At 40.1% G+C, this 25,126-nt stretch overlaps 1 protein-coding gene across 1 annotated transcript in view; it reads right to left on the reverse strand.

Moving 5' to 3' along the window:
• LOC124805138 (modular serine protease-like) overlaps window positions 1-25,126 on the reverse strand; it is a 224,167-nt gene that overhangs the window by 74,985 nt on the left and 124,056 nt on the right. Inside the window, exon 5 of the mRNA XM_047265601.1 lies at window positions 19,520-19,726. Coding sequence (XP_047121557.1) covers window positions 19,520-19,726 — 207 coding nt within the window. The remainder of the gene's footprint in view (window positions 1-19,519; window positions 19,727-25,126) is intronic.

Below are 25,126 nucleotides of genomic sequence, written 5' to 3' on the forward strand. Positions count from 1 at the left end.
CAGATAGAGCATTGACTCACTCACACTGCCTCCATAGTTATGTCTGTGGCATATCCAAATGCTCTAAAATTGGTTAACACATGATTCAACCATACAGGGAAATGGGAGACACACAATGAAGCACTTAACAAATTGTCTCATCTGCTGATAATGATGTTTCACACAGGTACACAGCATATCTGCATCCTTCACAGTGATCAGTCAACTTCTAATGCTATTCACATCTCTTATATACCCTATCTGCCCTTGTAACAACACTAAACATGAACAACACCAATCTATTGTTGTGGTCATTTTCCCTGTCACAAAGCACTGCAACTCTAATCATTTACATACCTACCAATGGTGTGTACATGTGCAAAGTAACATTCACATTAGGCAATGTTTCAAAAATGGCTCTGAGCAATATGGAACTTAACATCTGAGATCATCAGTCCCCTAGAACTTAGAACTGCTTAAACCTTACTAACCTAAGGACATCACATACATTCCTGCCCGAGCAGGGATTCGAACCTGTGAACATAGCAATCGTGCGGTTCAAGACTGAAGTGCCTAGAACTGCTCGGCCACAGTTGCCAGTGAGCCAATGTTTTCCTTGGGGGGGGGGGGGGCTTTACCTGTCAGGTAGTGAATGTTCAGGTGTGATATTTTAATAAAGTGGGGCATGCAGCAAATTTTTATGACTTACACAATTAATTTTTTAACATTTTTAGCTTCTAAATATAGACATCAACTCTTTCTTTCTTTTTTTTAAAAACAAAAAAGTCTATCTATATGCTTTTTTTGTGACATTTGGAAGGAACCTTAAAAAAAAGGCTTTGCTATCATAATGGGTGTGGAACTTGTTCAAATAGTAACAAGGGAGCAGCACTGCCAACCACTGTTTACCATCAGAAAAAGAGGCCCCAACAAATGTCTACTGTATTAGGTTAAAAACGGTCTGTTTACTTGCCCTATCACACTCAGATAAAATCCCAAGCTTTCGATGATTGCCTCCATCATTGTCATCATGGGCTATGTCTGGCTGCTCTGAAATGCACAGGGCTTCCGCTTCTGTGCCCAGAGGATGGCATCTGACTGACTGGATTATGTCATGATGACATCCTGGAAATGGTGCATAATGAGGTGTCACCAACTATGCCCATAGATTATGTCAGCGCTCTCTATCCAGCATTGCTTGCAGTAATATCACTTTCATCAGTTGATGAACTATGAGTAGTCTTCTTTTGTGCTCCTTCTTTTTTGAAGTACATGTTTCTACACATTGCTAAGGGCATAGTCAGTGCCTCTATTAAGGTTGTTTTTACATAGGCTAATTTCAACTGCTTCCTCAGTCATAGAGTCCTCATAATTTCATGCCATGAGCAAGAATTCTCATTGGTTCACACAAACCTTTTGTTTATTTAAGAAGCTGCACCCAGCCACAGCTGATTTTTCAAAAATCAGATATTTAAGGTAAAGTTGATACGCAACACAGTGATCAGCAACATTCCATACTGACTGGCCCACGTAAGTTCTGCCACACTCATGAGGAATATTATAAATCCCTGTCACTCTCATGTCAAGATGATTTTTAACGGGTTGCAAGATTACTTGAATTTTCTTGGATGACCAGATGACTGGTCTGATTCCTGGCCTGTTTAGGACTCTCCATATCTTACTAATTCTTGCACCACAGAATACAAGCCATGTTATGTGTTGGTCCTCCTAGGTGAGTCGAATGACATTGTTTTTTGGGCTTATCCCACATCACTGACTCATTACAACAGGCAGAATATCCATTCCTTCTGAACACCATCATCAGATGGTTAATCTCAGAGCTGAGGTGGTCTTTGTCAGGAATAGTCCTGGCTTTGTGTATTTTGGTGTTCAGCACAGCTTCCTTCTGGCTGAGTCATCCATCTAATTTTCAATTGATCAACACATCTAAAATAGTTAACTCCCCATTCTTCTCCAACTCTGCCCGAAAATCTTATCTTATCATGTATACCATTCATATGGTCGATGAACTATTGCAGTACCTCTCTGCCATTCGGCCCATATTAAAAATGTATTGTCAGTATATCAAAAGAAGTAGGATGAACAGAAAGGAGCACTGTTCAACACTCATTCTTCAAAAGCCTCCATGAAAAAATTAGATATTGTTGGTGACAGTAGCAAACCCATGGCTGTTCCATCAGGTATTTCAAAATAATTTCCATCACACAGAAAAGAGTGGTTGTCAAGGTGTACAACAATCATTTTAAAATTTCAGGGGGAAAATGAGCAACCAATACCATTAATGTCTCCTACTAGTACTTTGATAAAAAAGGGAGAACATGCTGAGGCGCACCAAAATTTCACATGGGCCTATCCTCATCTTCTCTATGACATGAATGAACATTTGTGAGTTCTTAGCATGATGAATACAGCGCCCAACTATAGGTGTCAATAATTTTATTATGTATACTATTATATTACGTTGCCACTGTTGATGAAACCAAGATATGATGGTTTCAACTGAGCCAGGGGAACCAACACATAGCTTGCCTTGCATTCTGTTGTGCAACAGCTAGTAAGACATGGAGAGTCCTAAACAGGCAAGGAATCAGATCAGTCATCTGGCTGCACAGGACAGTTAAAGAAATATAGCAGCCCATTAAAAATAATCTTGGCCTGAGCTTGGCCTGAGAGTACCAGGGATTTACAATATTCTTTGGGAGTGTGGCAGCACTTTATGTGGGCCAGTCTGCATGAACTGTTATTGATCACAGCAGTGAGCATCAACATCACCTTAAATACAGGATCACAAAATCAGCAGTAGCTGAGAATGGCCTGATAATAAACACAAAATTTTGTTTGAACTAATGAGAGTTCTTGTTCATGCAGCAAACTATTGGGACTCTGAGACTGAGTAAGCAATTGAAATTACATTATGTGAAAACAACTTTAATAGAGACACTGGCTGAGCACTTAGCAAAGCATGGAAGTGTAACTTGATAGATAAAGAGGAAATCTTTTCCTAGTTCACCACCTAATGCAAGTGATATTACTGCAAGTCATGCAGGATAGAGAGTGCAAACATAATATATGGACATGTAGGACAATCATCTCACTTTCTGCCATTTCCATGGTGTTGTTCATCCCAGCACAGGCCATCCTCAAGGCAAAAAAGTGGAAGCCTTGCAGGAATCTCAGACATAGACCCTGACTACAATAGAGGCAATCATAAAAAACTTAGGTTTTTATCTGCATTTGTCAGAGCAAGCAAAATGAAAATTTTTTATCTGAGAATTCAGTCATGAAAAACGTTGTAGCTATGTCTACCACACTGTACCAAATGTAAGCAATAATTTAATGAAGGTATGGTCCACCACTTCAAGTTTCAAAATGTTGACTCTCTGCACTGAGATTCACTACAAAGTGATTCTGGACAGATAGTACTCCGCAATGAATATCATCTGGGCTTGTCACAGCACTGGACCATACTTTGTGGCATTATTTGTCTCTGGAAATCTGTATTCCCATTGTAGGCTTCTTGTTTCAAATATTACCACAGAGAAAATAAAGCAGTATTACATCTTGTGAGTATGTGGGCCATTTTCCCATTTTGTGTATCCAAAACAACTGCCACAATAATTCCCAATTGCTCTGTTAAGGAAGTCTGTAATCATCTCAGCAAAATGTGTGACACATCCATCATGTTGGTACCACATCAATTTACACATCTCCATTGTGATGTCTTACAAGAACTGTGGAAGCATCTCTGTATGAACTGAAGATATTTATAGTAATAGAGAGTCCCAGTAATAAACACAGGAATAAATGATGCAACTCCTCAAAAGCCAATGCCCATGTTGAGAGACCATGGTCACTGTTTATCTATTTCTCTCAGCCTGCATGCATTTTCAACTTTCCAGAACTTTCCAGTACTTTATATTGCAAAGATTAATTCACCCACAGTTTTTTAATGATGATCCAGCAAAAAATCTTACATAGGAATGATGCATCATAGTCACCATTCAGAGAACTGTAACTGATAATGTAATCAGTGCCACAATGCTATTAATGGAGCAAAATGTAGAAAGGATGAAGTGTTTTGGAATGCAATATTTGCAGAATATGCCTTCAGCTGGTCACACTTGCACATGTAAGCTGTCTTGTAGTGATATGCAGACTGCTTCTAACTGTTGCTCAAATGTTTCATTCACCAGTTGCTGTTCTGTTTCAGTGGAAAATTTTATTCTTCACATTATCAGTCTGTCAAATTTCTTTTACAGTACTTCCAGAGAAAGATCATGTGGGTTCAGTATGATAAAGATATTTTTCAGCATATAACTGCACCTTTGGTCTAACATTTTGGCAACATTCACCATATCCACTTTTTTGACTGTAGTATAAGTCGTAAAAGCCTAAATTTGTGCAGGACTGACTTTTCCAAAATCTATAACAGCAGAGCAGAGCCTCGACTGGTGGGTTTCACATTTGGTACAGCAGGAGACATGTATATGAGACTGTGAGACCTCCTCCCCTTTTGGTGGACAGCATTTTGCAGCACTGTTATCCTGTCACTGTTTGACCTAGTGTCACATGTGTTACATTCCTTAAGTGCTTCTCTATTGCTTTTCCCAATGTCACAGCAAAAAAGTGTATAGATCCATTAGAAAGATTCGTGTTACAATTTGGTAGCTATTAATGTTAGAAATTACTTGCATACAGCAGAAAATTTGCCACATTGTCAACTGTAGCTTAGCTAAATCTGTACCTCAAGATATTTTCTTGTTGTTGATGTATTATTTTGAGTGGCATGTCCCAGCTGCCTCACCTTATCAAACATTCCTAACTTCCTGAACTACAGGCTCTTTCTTCAAGTCAGAAAGAGGAAATAATCAGAGGAGTTCGGGAAGGTCATCCCCTAAGATCAAAATCATTTCAATCAGAAATTTTTCCTCATTGAATGAAACAAATTATATCTTTTTATATTATACCTAGTTACATTCAGTTCTTAATTATGAGATTCAAAAGGATCAAACGCACAAAAATCGGAAAAATTTTTAAATAGCAGAAAAGATCCATAAGAATAATAACTATCAGTAGGCCGATTTTAGAAAATCATTTTAAAAACTTTGTATCCTTACTGCACTGATCTTATTAACTTCTCACAGTTGGGGTTCACTGTCATGTAGAACTTTTTAAAGGACATGTTATATGCCACTGACTGCAGAGATTATTTAGTTCACAATTGCAACTCTGTCAAAAAGGTGATTATCAAGGACTCTTGCAATGGATTTTGCTACAACATATGTTGGAAGATTTTAAAGTTTGTTGAAGTAAAATCTTTTGCAGCAGCACTTGATAACAGCCTTGAGGCTGAAATGGTAATTGTAAAATAAATAATCTCTACTGTCAATGGCAAATATGATGCCCAATAAAACATCTACCAATCCATTGAGGCTGAAATGGTAATTGTGAAACAAATAATCTCTACTGTCAATGGTAAATATGATGCCCAATAAAACATCTACCAATCCATTGTGTATAACAGAGAAAACATTACTATTTCACTAATAGTTCTATACATAATTGTGGAACAAGAGTGACTTCGATCACACATTTACAGAGAAAAAAAAAACTCAAAACAGCATTTAATTCAGGGAATACAATAATTGTATAATAAATTGCCCAAGGAAATGAAAAACATTACTAAAACACATCTGTTTAAAAAGGCAGCTAGAACAGTCTTCATAAGTAATGCATACTACACAACTAAAGATTAAACAATGGAAAATTCAGGATGGAATAATCACAATATTATAAAAAGGATAGTTGCTGCACACCATGTAGAGTAGATGTTGAGTCGCAGAGAGGCACACCAAAAAGACTGTCAAACAAGTAAGCTTTCTGTCAAAACAACACACACACACACACACACACACACACACACACACAAACAAACAAACAAACAAACAAACAATCATAACCACATCTCTGGCAGCCAAGGCCACACTGCATGCAGCAGTACATGATGGAGGTGGTGGAGGTAGCCCAACATTCCAACCACCACCAATACCTTCACTTTGACAGCTGCCACCCATTCTATACCAAGAAGTCCCTTCCATACAGGCTAGGCACCCATGGCTATCACATCTGTTGTGGTGAGCAGTCCCTCTCAAAATATGCCAAGAGTCTCACTGAGGCCTTCATAGACTGTAACTACCCTTCAAACCTTCAACAAAAACAGATCTCTCCTGTCTTAGGTCTGCAGTCACCCACCACATCCCAAAGTCCCACCATCTGGCCACAGAGAATCATTCCCTTCATAACTCAGCACCACCCAGAACTGGGGCAACTGAATCACATTCTCCACCATGGTTTTGACTACTCTCCCTGGTCTGAAATAAGGAATGTACTACCCACTATCCTTCCCACCTCTCACACAGTGGTACTCCACTGCCCACCAAACCTACACAATATCCTTGTCCATCCCTTCACAGCCTTTGTTCATCCCTTGCTTTGTGTTGCATATATATGTAACAGATCTAGATACAAGACCCGTCCCATACATTCTCCCACCACTCACCCCAGTCCAGTGACAAGTGTCACCTATCCCATCAAAAGCAGGGCTACCAGTGAAACTAGTCATGTTACCCACAAATAAGCTGCAACCACTATGTTGCATTCTGTGTTGGCATGACAACCAAAAGCTGCCTGTCCGCATGAATGACCACTGACAAAATGTGGCCAAGAAGCAACTGGACCAGCCAGTTGCTGAGCATGCTGCCCAACATAACATGCTTCATGTCAATGACTGTTTCACGGTCTTTGTCATCTGGATGCTTCCCACCAACACTAGCTTTTCTGAGTTGCACAGGTGGAAACTCTCCCAGCAATATATCCTATGTTCCCGTAACCCTTCTAGCCTCAACCTTCATTAGTCATTGTCCTTTACACAACTATCCCCTTCCATCTTCCCATTCCAGTACTACACAGCCCTCTATTCCACCAATGCACCGACAGTCTTTTTACTTTTCTCTTTTTCTTCTACCCACCACCCACCACCCCACTGACCACCATCTAACTTCCTGACTGCACCTAGCTGGCCTACCCTCTCTCCCACAAGCAGTACTTTACCATCCCCATCCCTACTCTGCTATCCCCCCCCCCCCTCCCCCCACCGCCTCCACTGCCACCATCACCACCACTCCAGCCTCCTCTCTGCCCCCATCACCCAGATTGCTTCTCTTGTCATTCACTGCTCTTCACAGTCTGACATCGGCAGTCAGAGGCTGTGGTCATGTGTGTGTGAGTTGCGTTAGCATGAATTTGTGTGTTTGTATGTTGTCTAACTCCGATGAAGGCCTTTTTGGCCAAAAGCTTACTTGTTCGATAGTCTTTTTGTTGTACCCATCTGTGACTCAGCATCTGTCATGTCATGTCATGACGAAAGGTACTTAAGAGGACTCAAAGTAGTGGTTAATAACGCCACATTACAATACATGATCACAATGTAATGGTTTTACAAGTAAATGTACCCAGATGTACAGTGTATCACAGTAAGGTCTTGTCACTCTCCTGAGCTCAGCTTCTTAATCATCATGGGGGGGGGGGGGGGATTCTTACTCAGTTTCCCATATATACTGGAGACTTGTAGCTGTTATGGCATAGCACCATGTTAAGGGCCCAGAATCACTTTTCCAAAGAGATAAATGTTAGTGCTCCAGGAGTCACCAGTGAGAGTCCATGGTGTGTGCATCTTTTATAATTTATCATATGAGCATTATGTCTTGATTCTGTAAGCATCTCTATACCACAACCATGCAGAGCAAAATCAATTAGTTCAAAACCTGACAGCATATCTGAATCACTTTGACCTTCTACTTTCTCACTGACCTACAGATCACAAGTGTTATCTTGGTGTTCAGGAGGAGGTCAAACTAAAGTCTCATATGTGGTCTCCATTGTTAATGTTCTACAGACTCTCTGTCTTTGCACAAAAAGCAATGCTTCATTCCCCCACCTCCACCACCTCCAAACCTAAAAAATTCCTTTGGGTTTGTTCCATTTCAAATTGCTTCAATGAATTACGTTAAGTGTGTAACTAGACTGGCAGAAAGAAAAGAATTATCATTAATCATGTGAATGGTTACTGTAAATATTTTTCTACTGTTTAAAATTTTTATTGACTTTATCAGTGTTAATCAATACCACCAACTGCAAATGCTGTATAAGTTGCCCTTCAATTTTTGTGTGGAAATAAATTGAGAACACTTCCCTCTGGAGAAACTGTGTTACACAAACAGTATGAAAGAACTACTCACTAGCACTGAGGACTTGCATTCTTTTTAATCACTTGGGATGATTTGTTCTGGCAGAAATAATCAATAAACAAACTAAGAAAGAGGCTATTTTTCACTGTTTTAATCTAACAATTTCTGCTATGTTATGATTCCTTATTTGTTTTCAAGCATTTCTATTTTGAACATTCTCAGGTTTGCTGCCAGATCATGATGTGTATATAGCACAACATGACTTCTTCAGGTGGTTATTTCTGGTGACTCCTCACAAGTATCTTCCACTTATTTCCACCTTGTTCTTATAGAAACAATGTCTGGAAGTGATCCGAGAAGTGTGTATGCAACAGATTTTGATTCTGTTTCAGTGTCAGGATGGTTAATTGAGTTTCACCCATTTACCAATCAATGAAACAGTGATAGCAAGTATATCATTCCATTAAAGAACTCTTAAATAAGGCATTTCTTATTTCCTTCTGTTTTCCCCTGTTTAGGCATGAACTTCATCAAGCACTTGGTTTGTACCTTTTAATCTACAGAAAAATTTGACTGGGAAGGGGCTGGGACGCCGAGTTGAGGGGAGGGATGGACCAGAATTTTCTAGCAGTACACTAAGCTTTGACTGTGGAAGTTATGTTGATCTCAGTCATGACTCTTTTTAGAATAGTGTAACAAACTCTTACCTTTGCCTTTCAGTTTTTCAAATCTGTTTGGCACAAAGTGTACAAAAACGTATTTTCTTTGCCATCTACAAGAGTTAATAATTAACCAAGGTGTGTACTTTTAATATTTCATTACATTATTTCATTCAAATTTAACAAGGGGATAATAGAGTACGATATATGTTTTGATGTGGAACATAATACGTATATAGTACTGTAATAATTTTGATAAACTATTTCAGAAATATATTTTATTAAAGATGAATCTCTGAGTGATGTGAATAAAAATGAGATGTAGCTAAGTCTCACATGATATTGAGATGTATCTAAATTGTATATGGATGAAGGTTGTAGATGCTAATCTACCAAGATGTATCTTGGCTTTTTCTGGATGGGCTGGATTTCAGCTGTGAATAAAGAATAGAATTTAGTTTTCACACTGATATACATCTAGGTTATTCATAAGATATGGTCGGGCATGCTAGCTTTTAAGCACTGTCCATCAGTCTGTCCTGCTGTTATGTTCCTGCAGTGTGATATGTGAAACATTATCAGATTTGGATGCAAAGAACTGTTACAATTTGAAACTAAAAATTTTGACTTTTTAACTGTGGACTTTATGTGAGTATGTGAAGAAACATTTAGAGGAGTGTTGACTTACTGAATCTGGGTGGAGATGCTTCTTAATTTTGTGGGCAATCATGGAGTCCATACTGATGTGGCCAAGGATTTTGGAGCTGACCAGAAAATGCATGTAAAACAGTGAATGATATTACTAATCAGATGGTCTAAAAAAGTCCATGACTGTGTGCAATGTCTATCTAAAAGGCAGGAAATTAATATGGCTAAGCTAGAATGGCAAAAAAATATTTCAATTCCCAACTGTTATAGGTGCTTCACACTGCAGTCAAATAGAAATTACAAAACCAGAAGTACACGGCAATGAATACATCAATTACAAAGGTTACAACTCTATACATGTGCAGGCCACCATAGATTATGCTAGAATATGGAGACACAGCACAATTAGGAATATAATTTCATGCTACAACTGGAATGCTTGCTTGCTTCATGATTCATAGTGTGGAATATCTCCATGGTTAGACACTTTGCTTAAGCCAACAAGAAATGCTGACCAGTGATGATTCAGTTTGGTCTATGCCAGAGAAACAGCAATAGTGAAGAGAGCCTTTGGTCAACTGAAGCAACAATATTTCAGATCATCGGTAACTATGAAAGACTTTCTTTAGAAAGCGTCCCAAAAGTAATAGTAATGTGCGCTGTACTACACAATATCTCTAACCACCTGAAAGGTCACTTTCAGTAGCATTTGAGGGCATAAAAGATGCAGAAGAAGAAAAGAAGGAGAAGATGATGATAATTATGATGATGACAATGACAAAAGTGAGAGCCCTACTGAAGACGAGCCTACTGACAGACAGCTGGAAAGCAGTGGAAGCGACATAGATGGTGAACAGAAGAGCAGCAAATCCTTGGATTTATTTAGATGTTTCTTCTTTGTTTAGTTATGTACTATTCAAATGTAATAAGCACCATAATTATAACTGAAAGTCATGTAATTACAGGACAGCATGAAAAATGTACAATTTGTATTTTTATTTATTTCTTTTAGACAATGACAAAAGGATAATGTGGTGTCACCGCCACACTTGCTAGGTGATAGCCTTTAAATCGGTCGCGGTCCATTAGTATACGTCGGACCCGCGTGTCGCCACTGTCAGTGATTGCAGACCGAGCGCCGCCACACGGCAGGTCTAGAGAGACGTCCTAGCACTTGCCCCAGTTGTACAGCCAACTTTGCTAGCGATGGTTCACTGACAAATTACGCTCTCATTTGCCGAGACGATAGTTAGCATAGCCTTCAGCTACGTCATTTGCTACGACCTAGCAAGGCGCCATTATCATTTGCTATTGATCTTGAAATTCATGTATCATCAAGAGCGATGTTCACCAATTATGTATTAAAGTTAAGTATTACACCATCTGCGTCCGTTTTTCTAAGTTCTAATTTCCTTGTCATTTTCCAGACCTCACGCCAGCCTGCGTGAGTTAAAACGTGTGCATTTCGGCCTCCTCTAGCAACACGGTGTTGGCTCTTCTGCCAACACTACAGATGTAATGATGCAAGATGTTCAGTAATACAATATTTGTGTTTTATACTAATAATCCATTTGAGTAGATTTATCCTCTATAATTTTCTCTAGCTTTTTGTTTTGGTTTTCTATTTGATGGTTCTGCAATCCAATTATTTGAACAATAGAAGTCTCTGAACTCATGATAATGACAGTCTTTTGTTTCTTCAATTTAATGTGCTAAAATGGTTTTCAACCCCAAGTCAAACATATGTTAAGGTTTCAGTTTCTTGCCACAGGAGCACAGGCTGGGCATGCATCTGAGTATGACATTTCTCTCTGAGCTTCATTTGCATCACAGTTTTTAGCAACATTTGATACATGCTTGATGCTACCTGAAATAGCTCTAAAATTAGGATTATTTTCCTGGGAGAGCAATACTAAGAAATGCTTTTCCCAATCTTCAAGTTTAATTGGTCTATTTCCTGTTTTTCTCAGATCAGTTTTCTTTTTTATTTGACTCTTCATATTAGTGAACAGTTTACTAAGCTGTGCAACACTGTACTGTTTGCTAGTTCAATGGGAGTATTCCTGTACAATAGTACAGGGCTATTACAAATGATTGAAGCGATTTCATAAATTCACTGTAGCTCCATTCATTGACATATGGTCACGACACACTACAGATACGTAGGAAAACTCATAAAGTTTTGTTCGGCTGAAGCCGCACTTCATGTTTCTGCCGCCAGAGCGCTCAAGAGCGCAGTGAGGCAAAATGGCGACAGGAGCCGAGAAAGCGTATGTCGTGCTTGAAATGCACTCACATCAGTCAGTCATAACAGTGTAACAACACTTCAGGACGAAGATCAACAAAGATCCACCAACTGCTAACTCCATTCGGCGATGGTATGCGCAGTTTGAAGCTTCTGGATGCCTCGGTAAGGGGAAATCAATGGGTCGGCCTGCAGTGAGCGAAGAAACGGTTGAACGCCTGCGGGCAAGTTTCACGCGTAGCCCACGGAAGTCGACGAATAAAGCAAGCAGGGAGCTAAACGTACCACAGGATGGTGCTCCACCACACTTCCATCATGATGTTTGGCATTTCTTAAACAGGAGATTGGAAAACGGATGGATCGGTCGTGGTGGAGATCATGATCAGCAATTCGTGTCACGGCCTCCACGCTCTCCCGACTTAACCCCATGCGATTTCTTTCTGTGGGGTTATGTGAAAGATTCAGTGTTTGAACCTCCTCTACCAAGAAACGTGCCAGAACTGTGAGCTCGCATCGACAATGCTTTCGAACTCATTGATGGGGACATGCTGCGCCGAGTGTGGGAGGAACTTGATTATCGGCTTGATGTCTGCCAAAGCACTAAAGGGGCACATATCGAACATTTGTGAATGCTTAAAAAAACTTTTTGAGTTTTTGTATGTGTGTGCAAAGCATTGTGAAAATATCTCAAATAATAAAGTTATTGTAGAGCTGTGAAATCGCTTCAATCATTTGTAATAACCCTGTATTTTAAGGATTCTTCTTTTCTGACACTACGTTTGGTATTATAGATTTTTGTAATACAATCATGTGCTCTGATATCAAATTGTCAAACTGTGCTTTGTTAACTGTGTCCTTGTTGGCATCTTCACTTTCACTGGAAGACATTTCAATAACTGGCTCTTAAAACTAGCATGATCTGCATTTCATCAATCATCATCCTCAACATGAAACTATTGTTGTTATGAGTACAATGGGTGAAGAGGGCAGGGGTGAGGGCAAACACAAAATAGCTGTGATTTGTCTTGAACAGGCAAAAGATGCCAAACTGTGAAAAACAAGATTTATCTTGCCCTTAGGTTGTATGAACCCCTGTAAAATCTACTTGCATTTTTCAAGTGGACAGGGTAAATCTACCTAGTCTCAGCTTCTAATTATTTGTTTTTCAAATAGCAGGCACTAATTCTGAATCATAGAGACTGCAAAGTACTCTATGTTTTATTCATGTCACTCAACAGCAGAATAAAAATGTACAAGACTTCAGCACATAATAAATAAGAATGTTGATAAAAAAAAATTGGATCTAACTAAAGAGATTTTCCCCAGAGACACTAAGGTTACAGAGAAAACTACTCTTTTTGATTGAAGAGGATCTGAAAAATTAAACATAAAGTGGAAAAATACATAGTCCATTAACAAGCTTTCCCACATTACTGCCACAAGCCTTAAGGAATTTTGGATTTAGGTACACAAAGAAAGACCATTGTGTAATGTGTGAATATTTTGAAATATACATGCTGCAGTTCCAAAACCAGTTAGATAGTCAAAACTGGATATACTTGACAGTAAATAGTGATTCACAGTCCTTATTTCTAGAAATAAGCAACTCTTCTGTGTCTTATCAGTCTGTTGACAGATGCTTGTTATTTCAAAATTATTGAATTCAGGCAGTGTCACATTTCCACACCACATTTGTAGTTACACAGTAACCTGCCCTACAGAAACACTTCTAGTTTCACCATCATAAAAATTACTAGCTTTACAATAATTTACGAGCAAAAGTAACAAATATCCAAACAGCAAAGGAGCTGAGATGTCAATGGCATGTAACAAGACTGTGTGTGTGTGCACCCACCCACCCCCACCCTCACCCCCACACCCACACCCACACCCACCCACCTACCCACACACAGACACACACACACACACACACACACACACACACACACACACACACACACAGACAGAGAGAGAGAGAGAGAGAGAGAGAGAGAGAGAGAGAGAGAGAGAGAGAGACCGTGCCGGCTGAATACACAATGCCTGTACTCAGTTCTGCAGCTCAACTGTAGTGAGGGGTTGTGTTGGATGGAGTGGGAGAGGAGAGAAAGGAGACAAGAAGGGAGGGGATAGTATTGGGAAATTGTGGCTGGTGACCCAGAGGAAGACAGCACACAGGAGAGAACAAGCTGAGTGAAGTGTGGGTCCTGCTGCAGGGTGGGAGTGGGTGCGAGCAGGAGGGTACCAGAGATTCAAGCTAGGAGATTACAGGAATGTAGGAAGTGCAGCAGTGACAACTCCCACGTACATAGTTCAGAAAAGCTGGTACTGGGGTTGGGGGTGGGGGAGAAGGGGAAGGAGGATTCAGAGAGCATGGGCTATGAAGCACCAACTGAAATTGAGTAAGTTGCATTCAGCATCATGTTCCACTAGTGGGCACTTGTCCATTGACTCTGCTCTCTACCACAGATTGATGGTAGCTATTCGTTTGAGGAGAAAAGGGTGGAGGGGGGGGGGGGGGGGCACAGACAGTCAGTGGTGATGCTGACATAAACTACTGTGCAGCGCTGGTGCATGACACAGTAGCTTTTATGCTTTCAAAGGTATGACACATTACCCTCATTCCTCCTCAGCCTTGACACTACCTCTCCCATTTGTTTCATCCAGTCCTCCGCAACCCAATGTGCCTCTTTCCTGGATGTTGACCTCCACATAACAGATGGCTCCATATGTATCTACACAGAGCCCCATTAACTGTTTAAGATTAGCTCCATTTTGGTAGCTGTCATTGTTTCCACATCAAAATGTCATTCCCCCCGTACCATCTGGCCACCTGCCAGTGGCTTATCTACTGTGTCAAGAATTCCCTTGTCCAATATGCTGAAGGTCTCACCAAAGCCATTACAAGCAAGCACTATACTTTAACTTGGTGGTGTGCTTCCACATGTTCTGCAGAGTTATTGTTTCCATATTATACACTACAATTAATTGTTCCAAGAAACCTAAGAGATCCCATCCCTGAACATTGTCTGCGAATTTATTACAGATTTTGCAACCCCCATCCTCAGACGTAGCAAACCTCGAATAACCCCGAGAACTGACTGCATGGTAGCATTCCCCCCTCCCTTCTCCACACAACACCCACCCACTATCATTCCTGTTTGGAACAACTTAACCGTATCTGCTTTGAGTACTTATCATTTTACCAGGGAATGAGAGAGGAATGACAGTCATTCTACGAACAACCCTTCCCACCCCACCTAAGTGGTATACCACTACCCAGCCAACCTACACAATATTCTGGTCCACCCTTATGCCATACCCATTCACAACCTCTTGTCAGATGGCTGATATTTATGTGAAAGACACCAGCGCAAGATTTAGCCACCCAGCACATTCTATTTCAGGCCAGCTTTCTCCTATCCCATCTGAGGGGTGGCCACCTGTGAATGAAGCCAAGTCACATATTTGCTCTGCTGCAGTTTCTGCACAGCATATTATGTGGGCACAACCACAGACCAATTGTCCACCTGAATGAACGGCCACTGCCAAATTGTAACCAAGAGCAAATCCGGCTACCAGGCGGCTGAACACACTGCTCAAGTATGGCATGCAGGAATTCAGAGGCTGCTTTGTGAGCGATGGTGTACAGGTGCTTCCTTCTGACAGCAGTTTCTCTGAACCCCACAGACAGGTGTTGTCCCTGCAACACATCCTTCATTGCTTTAACTCTTCTGTTGTAAATTTCCACTAGCCCCCTGCCTCAAACTCACATCCACCCTGATCAAAACCCTCACTTCACTCAGCTTTCACCAAAAACCTCTTCCCCACAGCCTTCCAGACTCTGTTCTGACAGCCCCTCCCATTCCCCTCCTCCATGTCATCATTTTCAGTCACATCTTCCCTCCACTGTATGACCTCACCTCTGCCAGTGCCCATGTATCATTTCCATCCACCTGCTACCTCCATCTCAGCTGTCAGCCACACTTCCCCAACTCTGCCTCCTACTCCCCGAATTTTTGCTCTCTCTCACTCACCAAATGCCATCCCTCATCCTAGCTGAGCTGTGGCACTTCAGTCCCAAATCAGTGTGCACAATACCAGCACACAGGTCTCTCTCTCTCTCTCTTACCCCCCCCCCCCCACCTCCTCACTCTCTCTCTCTCTCTCTCTCTCTCTCTCTCTCTCTCTCTCTCTCTCTCTCTCCACCCTTACTCCTGTCCACCACCACTGCCACCAGAGTTAATTCAGTTTATATTTGATATCCCCCCCCATGAACCATGGACCTTGCCATTGGTGGGGAGGCTTGCGTGCCTCAGCGACACAGATTGCCGTACCGTAGGTGCAACCACAACGGAGGGGTATCTGTTGAGAGGCCAGACAAACGTGTGGTTCCTGAAGAGGGGCAGCAGCCTTTTCAGTAGTTGCAAGGGCAACAGTCTGGATGATTGACTGATCTGGCCTTGTAACAATAACCGAAACGGCCTTGCCGTGCCGGTACTGCGAACGGCTGAAAGCAAGGGGAAACTACAGCCGTAATTTTTCCCGAGGGCATGCAGCTTTACTGTATGATTACATGATGATGGCGTCCTCTTGGGTAAAATATTCCGGAGGTAAAATAGTCCCCCATTCGGATCTCCGGGCGGGGACTACTCAAGAGGATGTCGTTATCAGGAGAAAGAAAACTGGCGTTCTACGGATCGGAGCGTGGAATGTCAGATCCCTTAATCGGGCAGGTAGGTTAGAAAATTTAAAAAGGGAAATGGATAGGTTGAAGTTAGATATTGTGGGAATTAGTGAAGTTCGGTGGCAGGAGGAACAAGACTTCTGGTCAGGTGACTACAGGGTTATAAACACAAAATCAAATTGGGGTAATGCAGGAGTAGGTTTAATAATGAATAGGAAAATAGGAATGCGGGTAAGCTACTACAAACAGCATAGTGAACGCATTATTGTGGCCAAGATAGATACGAAGCCCACACCTACTACAGTAGTACAAGTTTATATGCCAACTACCTCTGCAGATGACGAAGACATTGAAGAAATGTATGATGAAATAAAAGAAATTATTCAGATTGTGAAGGGAGACGAAAATTTAATAGTCATGGGTGACTGGAATTCGAGTGTAGGAAAAGGGAGAGAAGGAAACATAGTAGGTGAATATGGATTGGGGGACAGAAATGAAAGAGGAAGCCGCCTGGTAGAATTTTGCACAGAGCACAACATAATCATAACTAACACTTGGTTTAAGAATCATGAAAGAAGGTTGTATACATGGAAGAACCCTGGAGATACTAAAAGGTATCAGATAGATTATATAATGGTAAGACAGAGATTTAGGAACCAGGTTTTAAATTGTAAGACATTTCCAGGGGCAGATGTGGACTCTGACCACAATCTATTGGTTATGACCTGTAGATTAAAACTGAAGAAACTGCAAAAAGGTGGGAATTTAAGGAGATGGGACCTAGATAAACTGAAAGAACCAGAGGTGGTACAGAGATTCAGGGAGAGCATAAGGGAGCAATTGACAGGAATGGGGGAAATAAATACAGTAGAAGAAGAATGGGTAGCTTTGAGGGATGAAGTAGTGAAGGCAGCAGAGGATCAAGTAGGTAAAAAGACGAGGGCTAGTAGAAATCCTTGGGTAACAGAAGAAATATTGAATTTAATTGATGAAAGGAGAAAATATAAAAATGCAGTAAGTGAAACAGGCAAAAAGGAATACAAACGTCTCAAAAATGAGATCGACAGGAAGTGCAAAATGGCTAAGCAGGGATGGCTAGAGGACAAATGTAAGGATGTAGAGGCCTATCTCACTAGGGGTAAGATAGATACCGCCTACAGGAAAATTAAAGAGACCTTTGGAGATAAGAGAACGACTTGTATGAATATCAAGAGCTCAGATGGAAACCCAGTTCTAAGCAAAGAAGGGAAAGCAGAAAGGTGGAAGGAGTATATAGAGGGTCTATACAAGGGCGATGTACTTGAGGACAATATTATGGAAATGGAAGAGGATGTAGATGAAGATGAAATGGGAGATATGATACTGCGTGAAGAGTTTGACAGAGCACTGAAAGACCTGAGTCGAAACAAAGCCCCCGGAGTAGACAATATTCCATTGGAACTACTGACGGCCGTGGGAGAGCCAGTCCCGACAAAACTCTACCATCTGGTGAGGAAGATGTATGAGACAGGCGAAATACCCTCAGACTTCAAGAAGAATATAATAATTCCAATCCCAAAGAAAGCAGGTGTTGACAGATGTGAAAATTACCGAACTATCAGCTTAATAAGTCACAGCTGCAAAATACTAACACGAATTCTTTACAGACGAATGGAAAAACTAGTAGAAGCCAACCTCGGGGAAGATCAGTTTGGATTCCGTAGAAACACTGGAACACGTGAGGCAATACTGACCTTACGACTTATCTTAGAAGAAAGATTAAGGAAAGGCAAACCTACGTTTCTAGCATTTGTAGACTTAGAGAAAGCTTTTGACAATGTTGACTGGAATACTCTCTTTCAAATTCTAAAGGTGGCAGGGGTAAAATACAGGGAGCGAAAGGCTATTTACAATTTGTACAGAAACCAGATGGCAGTTATAAGAGTCGAGGGACATGAAAGGGAAGCAGTGGTTGGGAAGGGAGTAAGACAGGGTTGTAGCCTCTCCCCGATGTTGTTCAATCTGTATATTGAGCAAGCAGTAAAGGAAACAAAAGAAAAATTCGGAGTAGGTATTAAAATTCATGGAGAAGAAATAAAAACTTTGAGGTTCGCCGATGACATTGTAATTCTGTCCGAGACAGCAAAGGACTTGGAAGAGCAGTTGAATGGAATGGACAGTGTCTTGAAAGGAGGATATAAGATGAACATCAACAAAAGCAAAACAAGGATAATGGAATGTAGCCTAATTAAGTCGGGTGATGCTGAGGGAATTAGATTAGGAAATGAGGCACTTAAAGTAGTAAAGGAGTTTTGCTATTTGGGGAGCAAAATAACTGATAATGGTCGAAGTAGAGAGGATATAAAATGTAGGCTGGCAATGGCAAGGAAAGCGTTTCTGAAGAAGAGAAATTTGTTAACATCCAGTATTGATTTAAGTGTCAGGAAGTCATTTCTGAAAGTATTCGTATGGAGTGTAGCCATGTATGGAAGTGAAACATGGACGATAAATAGTTTGGACAAGAAGAGAATAGAAGCTTTCGAAATGTGGTGCTACAGAAGAATGCTGAAGATTAGATGGGTAGATCATATAACTAATGAGGAAGTATTGAATAGGATTGGGGAGAAGAGAAGTTTGTGGCACAACTTGACCAGAAGAAGGGATCGGTTGGTAGGACATGTTCTGAGGCATCAAGGGATCACCAATTTAGTATTGGAGGGCAGCGTGGAGGGTAAAAATCGTAGAGGGAGACCAAGAGATGAATACACTAAGCAGATTCAGAAGGATGTAGGTTGCAGTAGGTACTGGGAGATGAAAAAGCTTGCACAGGATAGAGTAGCATGGAGAGCTGCATCAAACCAGTCTCAGGACTGAAGACCACAACAACAACATTTGATATGCCTTCATTTGTATAGTTTATCTCAGAGGATGATTCATCTAATAGCTACCAAGTTGTCAGTCTTGTTTATAATCATCTACCAGGAAATTCCTTGTCATATTTATACTATTAGCTTATTTCAGACTGAAATGTGCTACAAAGCCTCTGATGTAGTTTTACCTGGATTGCATTTCTTCACTTCACTATTCCACCGACCATCATGTCCACATGTCAGATTCTGTTTTAGTCTATTTGCTGATGTATAATAAAACCTGCAATCCACAACTGCTCTTGTTCCAGGAAGAACTGCCCAGTCGCAAGTGAACCTTGATTCACCATAGAAACATTCAGCATAAATTGATTCTGATGCAAGACTAGGACACTTTCCTGAAACACAAAATGATGTTGAGCATAATATACTACTCTAGCATTCACAGCTCCACTTTATCATGTATATTAATGAATCTATGTATACATCTACATCTGTATCCTGCAAACCACGATGAGATGAATGTGGAGGGTACATTTCATTGTACCAGTTATTAGGGTCTCTTCATGTTCCAGTCACATATGGTGTGCAGGAAGAATGATTGTTTGAATGCCTCTGTGTGTGCAGTATATATTTTAATTTTATCCTCGTGATCCCTATGTGAGTGACACATAAGAGGTTGTAGTATATTCCTAGAGAAATCATTTAAAGCAAGTTCTTGAAACTTTGTTAATAGACTTTCTCGGGATAATTTATGTCTATCTTCAAGAGTCTCCCACCTCAGGTCCTTCAGAATCTCTATAACACTCTCCTACAGATTAAACATACCTGTGACCATTTGTGCTGCCCTTCAATATACATTCAATATACCCTGTAAGTCCTATCTGGCACAGGTCCCACACACTTGAGCAATATTGTAGAACGAATCAGACAATTGATTTGCAAGCAATCTCCTTTGTAGATTCATTGCACTTCCCGAGTATTCTACCAATAAACTTAAGTCTATTAGCCTCTTTAACCACAACTGAACCTATGTGATCATTCCATTTCATGTCCCTACAAAGTGTTACACCCAGGTATTTGTATGAGATGGCCAATTCCAACAGGGATTCATTGGTATTATAGTCATGGGATACCACGTTTTTCTCATTTTGTGAAGTGCAAAGTTTTACATTTCTGAACATTTAAAGAAAATTGCCAATCTCTGCAACACTTTGAAATCTTATCAAGATCTAACTGAATATTTATGCAGCTTTTTTTCAGGTAGTACTTCATTACAGATAACTGCATCATCTGCAAAAAGTCTGATTTTACTATTAATATTGACTGCGCGACCACTAATGTACAACATGAATGACAAGGGTCTCAATACACTATCCTGGGGCACACACATAGTTACTTCTACATCTGATGATGATTTCCATCCTAGATAACATGCTGCGTCCTCCCTAACAAAAAGTCCTCAATCCAGTCTCAACTTTCACTTGATACTCCACATGATCATACCTTTGACAATAAGTGTAGGTGTGGTACTGAGTCAAATGATTTGGGAAATTGAGAAAAACAGAACCTGCCTGATTGCCTTGATCCAGAGCTTTCAGTATGTCATGTGAATAAATTGCAAGTTGGGTTTCACATGACTGATGTTTTTAAAAACCATGCTGTTTGATATTGAAGAGGTCATCCTGTTCAAGATACCTCATTATGCTTGAGCTCAGAATATGTTCTAATATTCTACAATAAAATGTCATACTGGGCAGTAGTATTGTACATCACTTTTATGAGCCTTCTTGTAGCCGCATATGATCTGTGCCTTTTTCCAAGAACTGGGCACAGTTTTTTGTTTGAGGGATCTTCAACAGATTATAGTTAGAAGAGGAGCTAACTCAGCCGCAAATTCAGCATAGAATATGGCAGGGATTCCATCAGGCTCTGGAGCTCTGTTCAATTTTAACAATCAGCTGTTTCTCAACATCATTGACACTAATACTTATTCCATCCATCTTTTCAGTGGTATGAGGATTTAATAAAGTGGGGCAATTCTCCTGGGTTTTCTTTTGTAAAGTAACATTTGAAAATGAACTTAAGCTTTTTAGCTTTTGCTTTCCTACCCTCAATTTCAGTTCCACTCTCATTCACCAAAGACTGATTGCTAACTTTGGTGCCATGAACAGCCTTTACAGATGAACAGAATTTCTTTTGGTTCTGTGTAAGATCACATGACAATATTCTGCTACAGTAGTCATTGAAGGCATCACACATTGCCCTCTTGACAGCCAAATGTGTTTCATTCAGCATCTCTGTATTTATAGTCCTGTGCTTTGTTTTACACCAATTATGCAGTAATCTCTGTTTCTTTACAAGTTTCTGTACAATGCCTGTATACCACGGAGATTCCCTCCCATTATGAACTGTTCTAGCGAGACATATACAACCACTGCATGGTCAACTATTCTTTTAAACGCAAGACACAGTTCCTGTACATGCTACTGTCCTGTGCTGAAGGTTTCAAGTTCCTCACTGAGATGTGGCAATACTGATTTTTTATCTATTTTACTGAACATATGTATCTTTCTTCTTGTTTTATTTGTCCTTTGTACTTTAGTAAAAATTGTTGCCACAACCACATCATGGTCATTGTTACCAGTTTTGATGTAGACATCCTCAAAGATGTCAAGTCTATTTGTTACCTTTAGTTTCAATATATTTCCATCATGGGTGGGGTTCCTAACTATCTGTTCTAGGTAGTTTTCAGAGAAGGTATTTAGTAAAGTTTCACAGGATGTCTTATTATACCCACTACTAACAAAACTGTGATTTTCCCAGTTAATTGTTGGAGGATTAAAGTCTCCACCAATGATTGCAGTATGATTGAGGAACTTATGCACAAGTGAACTGATATTCCCTCTAAAGTTTTTGATTACATCAGGAGATGAGTGGTGGGTGATAGAAGGTTCCAGTTATCATTTTATGCCCACCCCTGATACTGAGTCATGCTCAAATAATCTCACAAGCAACTTTAATTTCTACCTCAGTAAATCTGAGTTCCTCAATTACTGCAGCAACTACACCATCCCAGTTTCCCATTTGCCTATCCTTTTGATATACACTTAAATTTTCCCTGAAAATCTCACTGCTACCAATTTCAGGTTTCGGTCAGTTTTCTGTACCTAATATTAAATGAGCTTCACTGGTTTTCATAAGCACTTTAAACTGCATTTTGTTATGAATGCTTCAGTAGTTTACCATTAGGATTTTAATACTCTCCTGTGTTGGAGGCATTTCTCTCAATCTTACACTGATACTTCTGGGTTTAGGGGGACTATAGAGTTCTCAACCCTATTGTGCAATTCCAGGAAGTCACAGCATAGCTTGCCACACAACCTTCAAAGCCTCTGGTTCAGCCCTTTCACTCACTCAACTCAGAACCAAAGGGCCACAATCAGTTTTGGAGAGAGTGCTGCAAACTGTGAGCCTCATTGAAACTTCTTGTGCAAGGCTGATCTTCTCGACCTTCTCTGCCAGACCCTGGAATGACCCAAGAATGATCTTGGAGCATAGATAATAGACATCATTTTTTCCAATGTGCACCACAATCTGCAGTTGCTAGCACCCTCTTTCCTCAATGGCTGCTGGTATAGCCTCATCGACATGTCAAATGAGTCCCCCAGGCATACACAAGGACTACACTTGGTGTCCTTTCCTGGCCCTGGCTGTCGTTTTCCTAAGGGGTTCCATCATTCGTTGTAAGTCTGAACTGCCGACAATTAATAGACTCCTTACCCTTTTGCTTTTGCTTCCTCCTGAGACTGGTCAAAAAAGGTTTCCCGAATACATAAGAGGTGAGCCCCACTGGCTCAGTTTGAGTTTCAGTGAAAGACAGCACATCAAACTTGTTGGCTAATGAGACTGGGCACAACACCCTGGGTCCTTCTTGGTCCCCATCTCCTCTGTACAAGATGCCTTGATTTACCACTGACACATCATTTGCTGCCAAGTGAACAAGTAATGACAGATCCTGTACTTTCTGCAGAGGAGACAGGATCCACAGGAGAGAACAGTACTTGATGTACCTCTGGTACAGGTATCACAGGTAAATGGCTCTTGGGAGCTCTTCCTACACACTGATTGGCAGCAGCTGCCAATTGTTTGACTGTAGTTATGGCGGTTTCCAGCTGCTTACGAATGTCAACCAGCTCATACTGTGTTCAAGAATAGCATTCACAGTGGGCTGCATTCTGGATGGTGCAGTGTACTACAAGGTTGTAAACAAATAACATTAAATAAAGCCACTTATTATCATTTAATCTGTTGAGCTAAAAATGTGTTAATGCCCTATAAGAATTGAAGCAAATACACGAAGCGAGATTTCTATTAAAGCAACACAAAACCTGTGGTAAAAATGACTAGTTTCCTAAAATCTCTTAATTTTAATTAAGCTGTAACAAACTCAAATACAGAGTTAATTTACAATAAATGCAGATAATGTATTGGGACACCCCTCTTTCAGGGAAAATTACATATGACACAATATGTTAGATAGAAAAATCTGCTACAGTAACTAAATCACAGACTGCAATTTGCTTAAATTACTCATTGATTATGCAAAGGACGATGCTAGTTTCCAGAAATTCTCAAAAATGCATGTTGATACACAATGATGTTCAGCAGCACAACCACTTTTGGAAAACAACCTTCAAAAGAGCTTACTATGGGTTTTTAAAGACTTCTTTTCAGAGAAAGAAAGTATGATTTCAGTGCCTCAGTTATGGTAGAACTAAATAATAAAAATTAAATTAATAAATGAAAAGCACCAGTTTGCTTTTGTTCTACAATATTACTTTTATTGTTAACCGGTTTTCGGCTTACAAGGCCATCTTCAGACATTTACTGAGTATTATCACCAAAGAAGTTAAAAGGTTTGCAAACAAAATTGGAAGAGAAGTAACACATCTAGACTGAAGTAGAAACATACAGTAAGTAACATCTTTCCAATGAAAAATGTAAAAATTGAACAGTACATAAATAACAGTGGAGTAGACAAGAAAACCTTTAGCACAAAATAGGAATAGCATGCCTACATAACAGTTTCTATTAATAAACAAAACTAATAAAATAAAATTAGTATTAGACAAGGCTACATCAGGACGTATGAAACAGAGAGAGTGATGCACAAACCCAATTAATAGAAGAGACAATTATAAATGTAACTACAGAATACATGAGGAACTTAAGCAATATCAATAAGATAAAGAGAAATAAATAAATGCATGAAAATGGAGGTGTTTGAGAGAACCTATAGTTTGAGAGTGTGGTGATACTGCATTTTAACATTATCATTATAATCAAAGCAGTGCATGTGTCACAGTTTTCATGAAATAAATGAACAAAGTAAAATATGAACAGTATTTGGTATGACAACTACAAGGGGTGTTAAACATGGACAGTAATACAAGCACCAATTAAAAGAAAGCCTTAACTATTGAAACTATAGTCTATATGAAATACAAAGACAACTTCAACAAAATAAAACAACTTAATGAATACAGGAAAATGTGAATATGAAGGAAGAGAGAGTGTAGGAAGTAATGAACAACAGAGATGATTATATGAAGTTTAGGAGAGGGGAAGTGTTGATCTGTGTCTGGTCATTTAGGATGAGATCTGGACTATAAGCAAGATGTTTGTTAATTTCCAGGGCTTCCAGCAGGTTGAGTTTATGGCCTTTGTTTGCTAAGTCAAGTACACGGGACACTGGCTGGTAGTTGTGAGCCTCATTCAGTACATGCTCAGCGAAT

The sequence above is a fragment of the Schistocerca piceifrons genome, chromosome 7, assembly GCF_021461385.2.
Source record: "Schistocerca piceifrons isolate TAMUIC-IGC-003096 chromosome 7, iqSchPice1.1, whole genome shotgun sequence".
In the NCBI taxonomy this organism is placed as follows: domain Eukaryota; kingdom Metazoa; phylum Arthropoda; class Insecta; order Orthoptera; family Acrididae; genus Schistocerca; species Schistocerca piceifrons.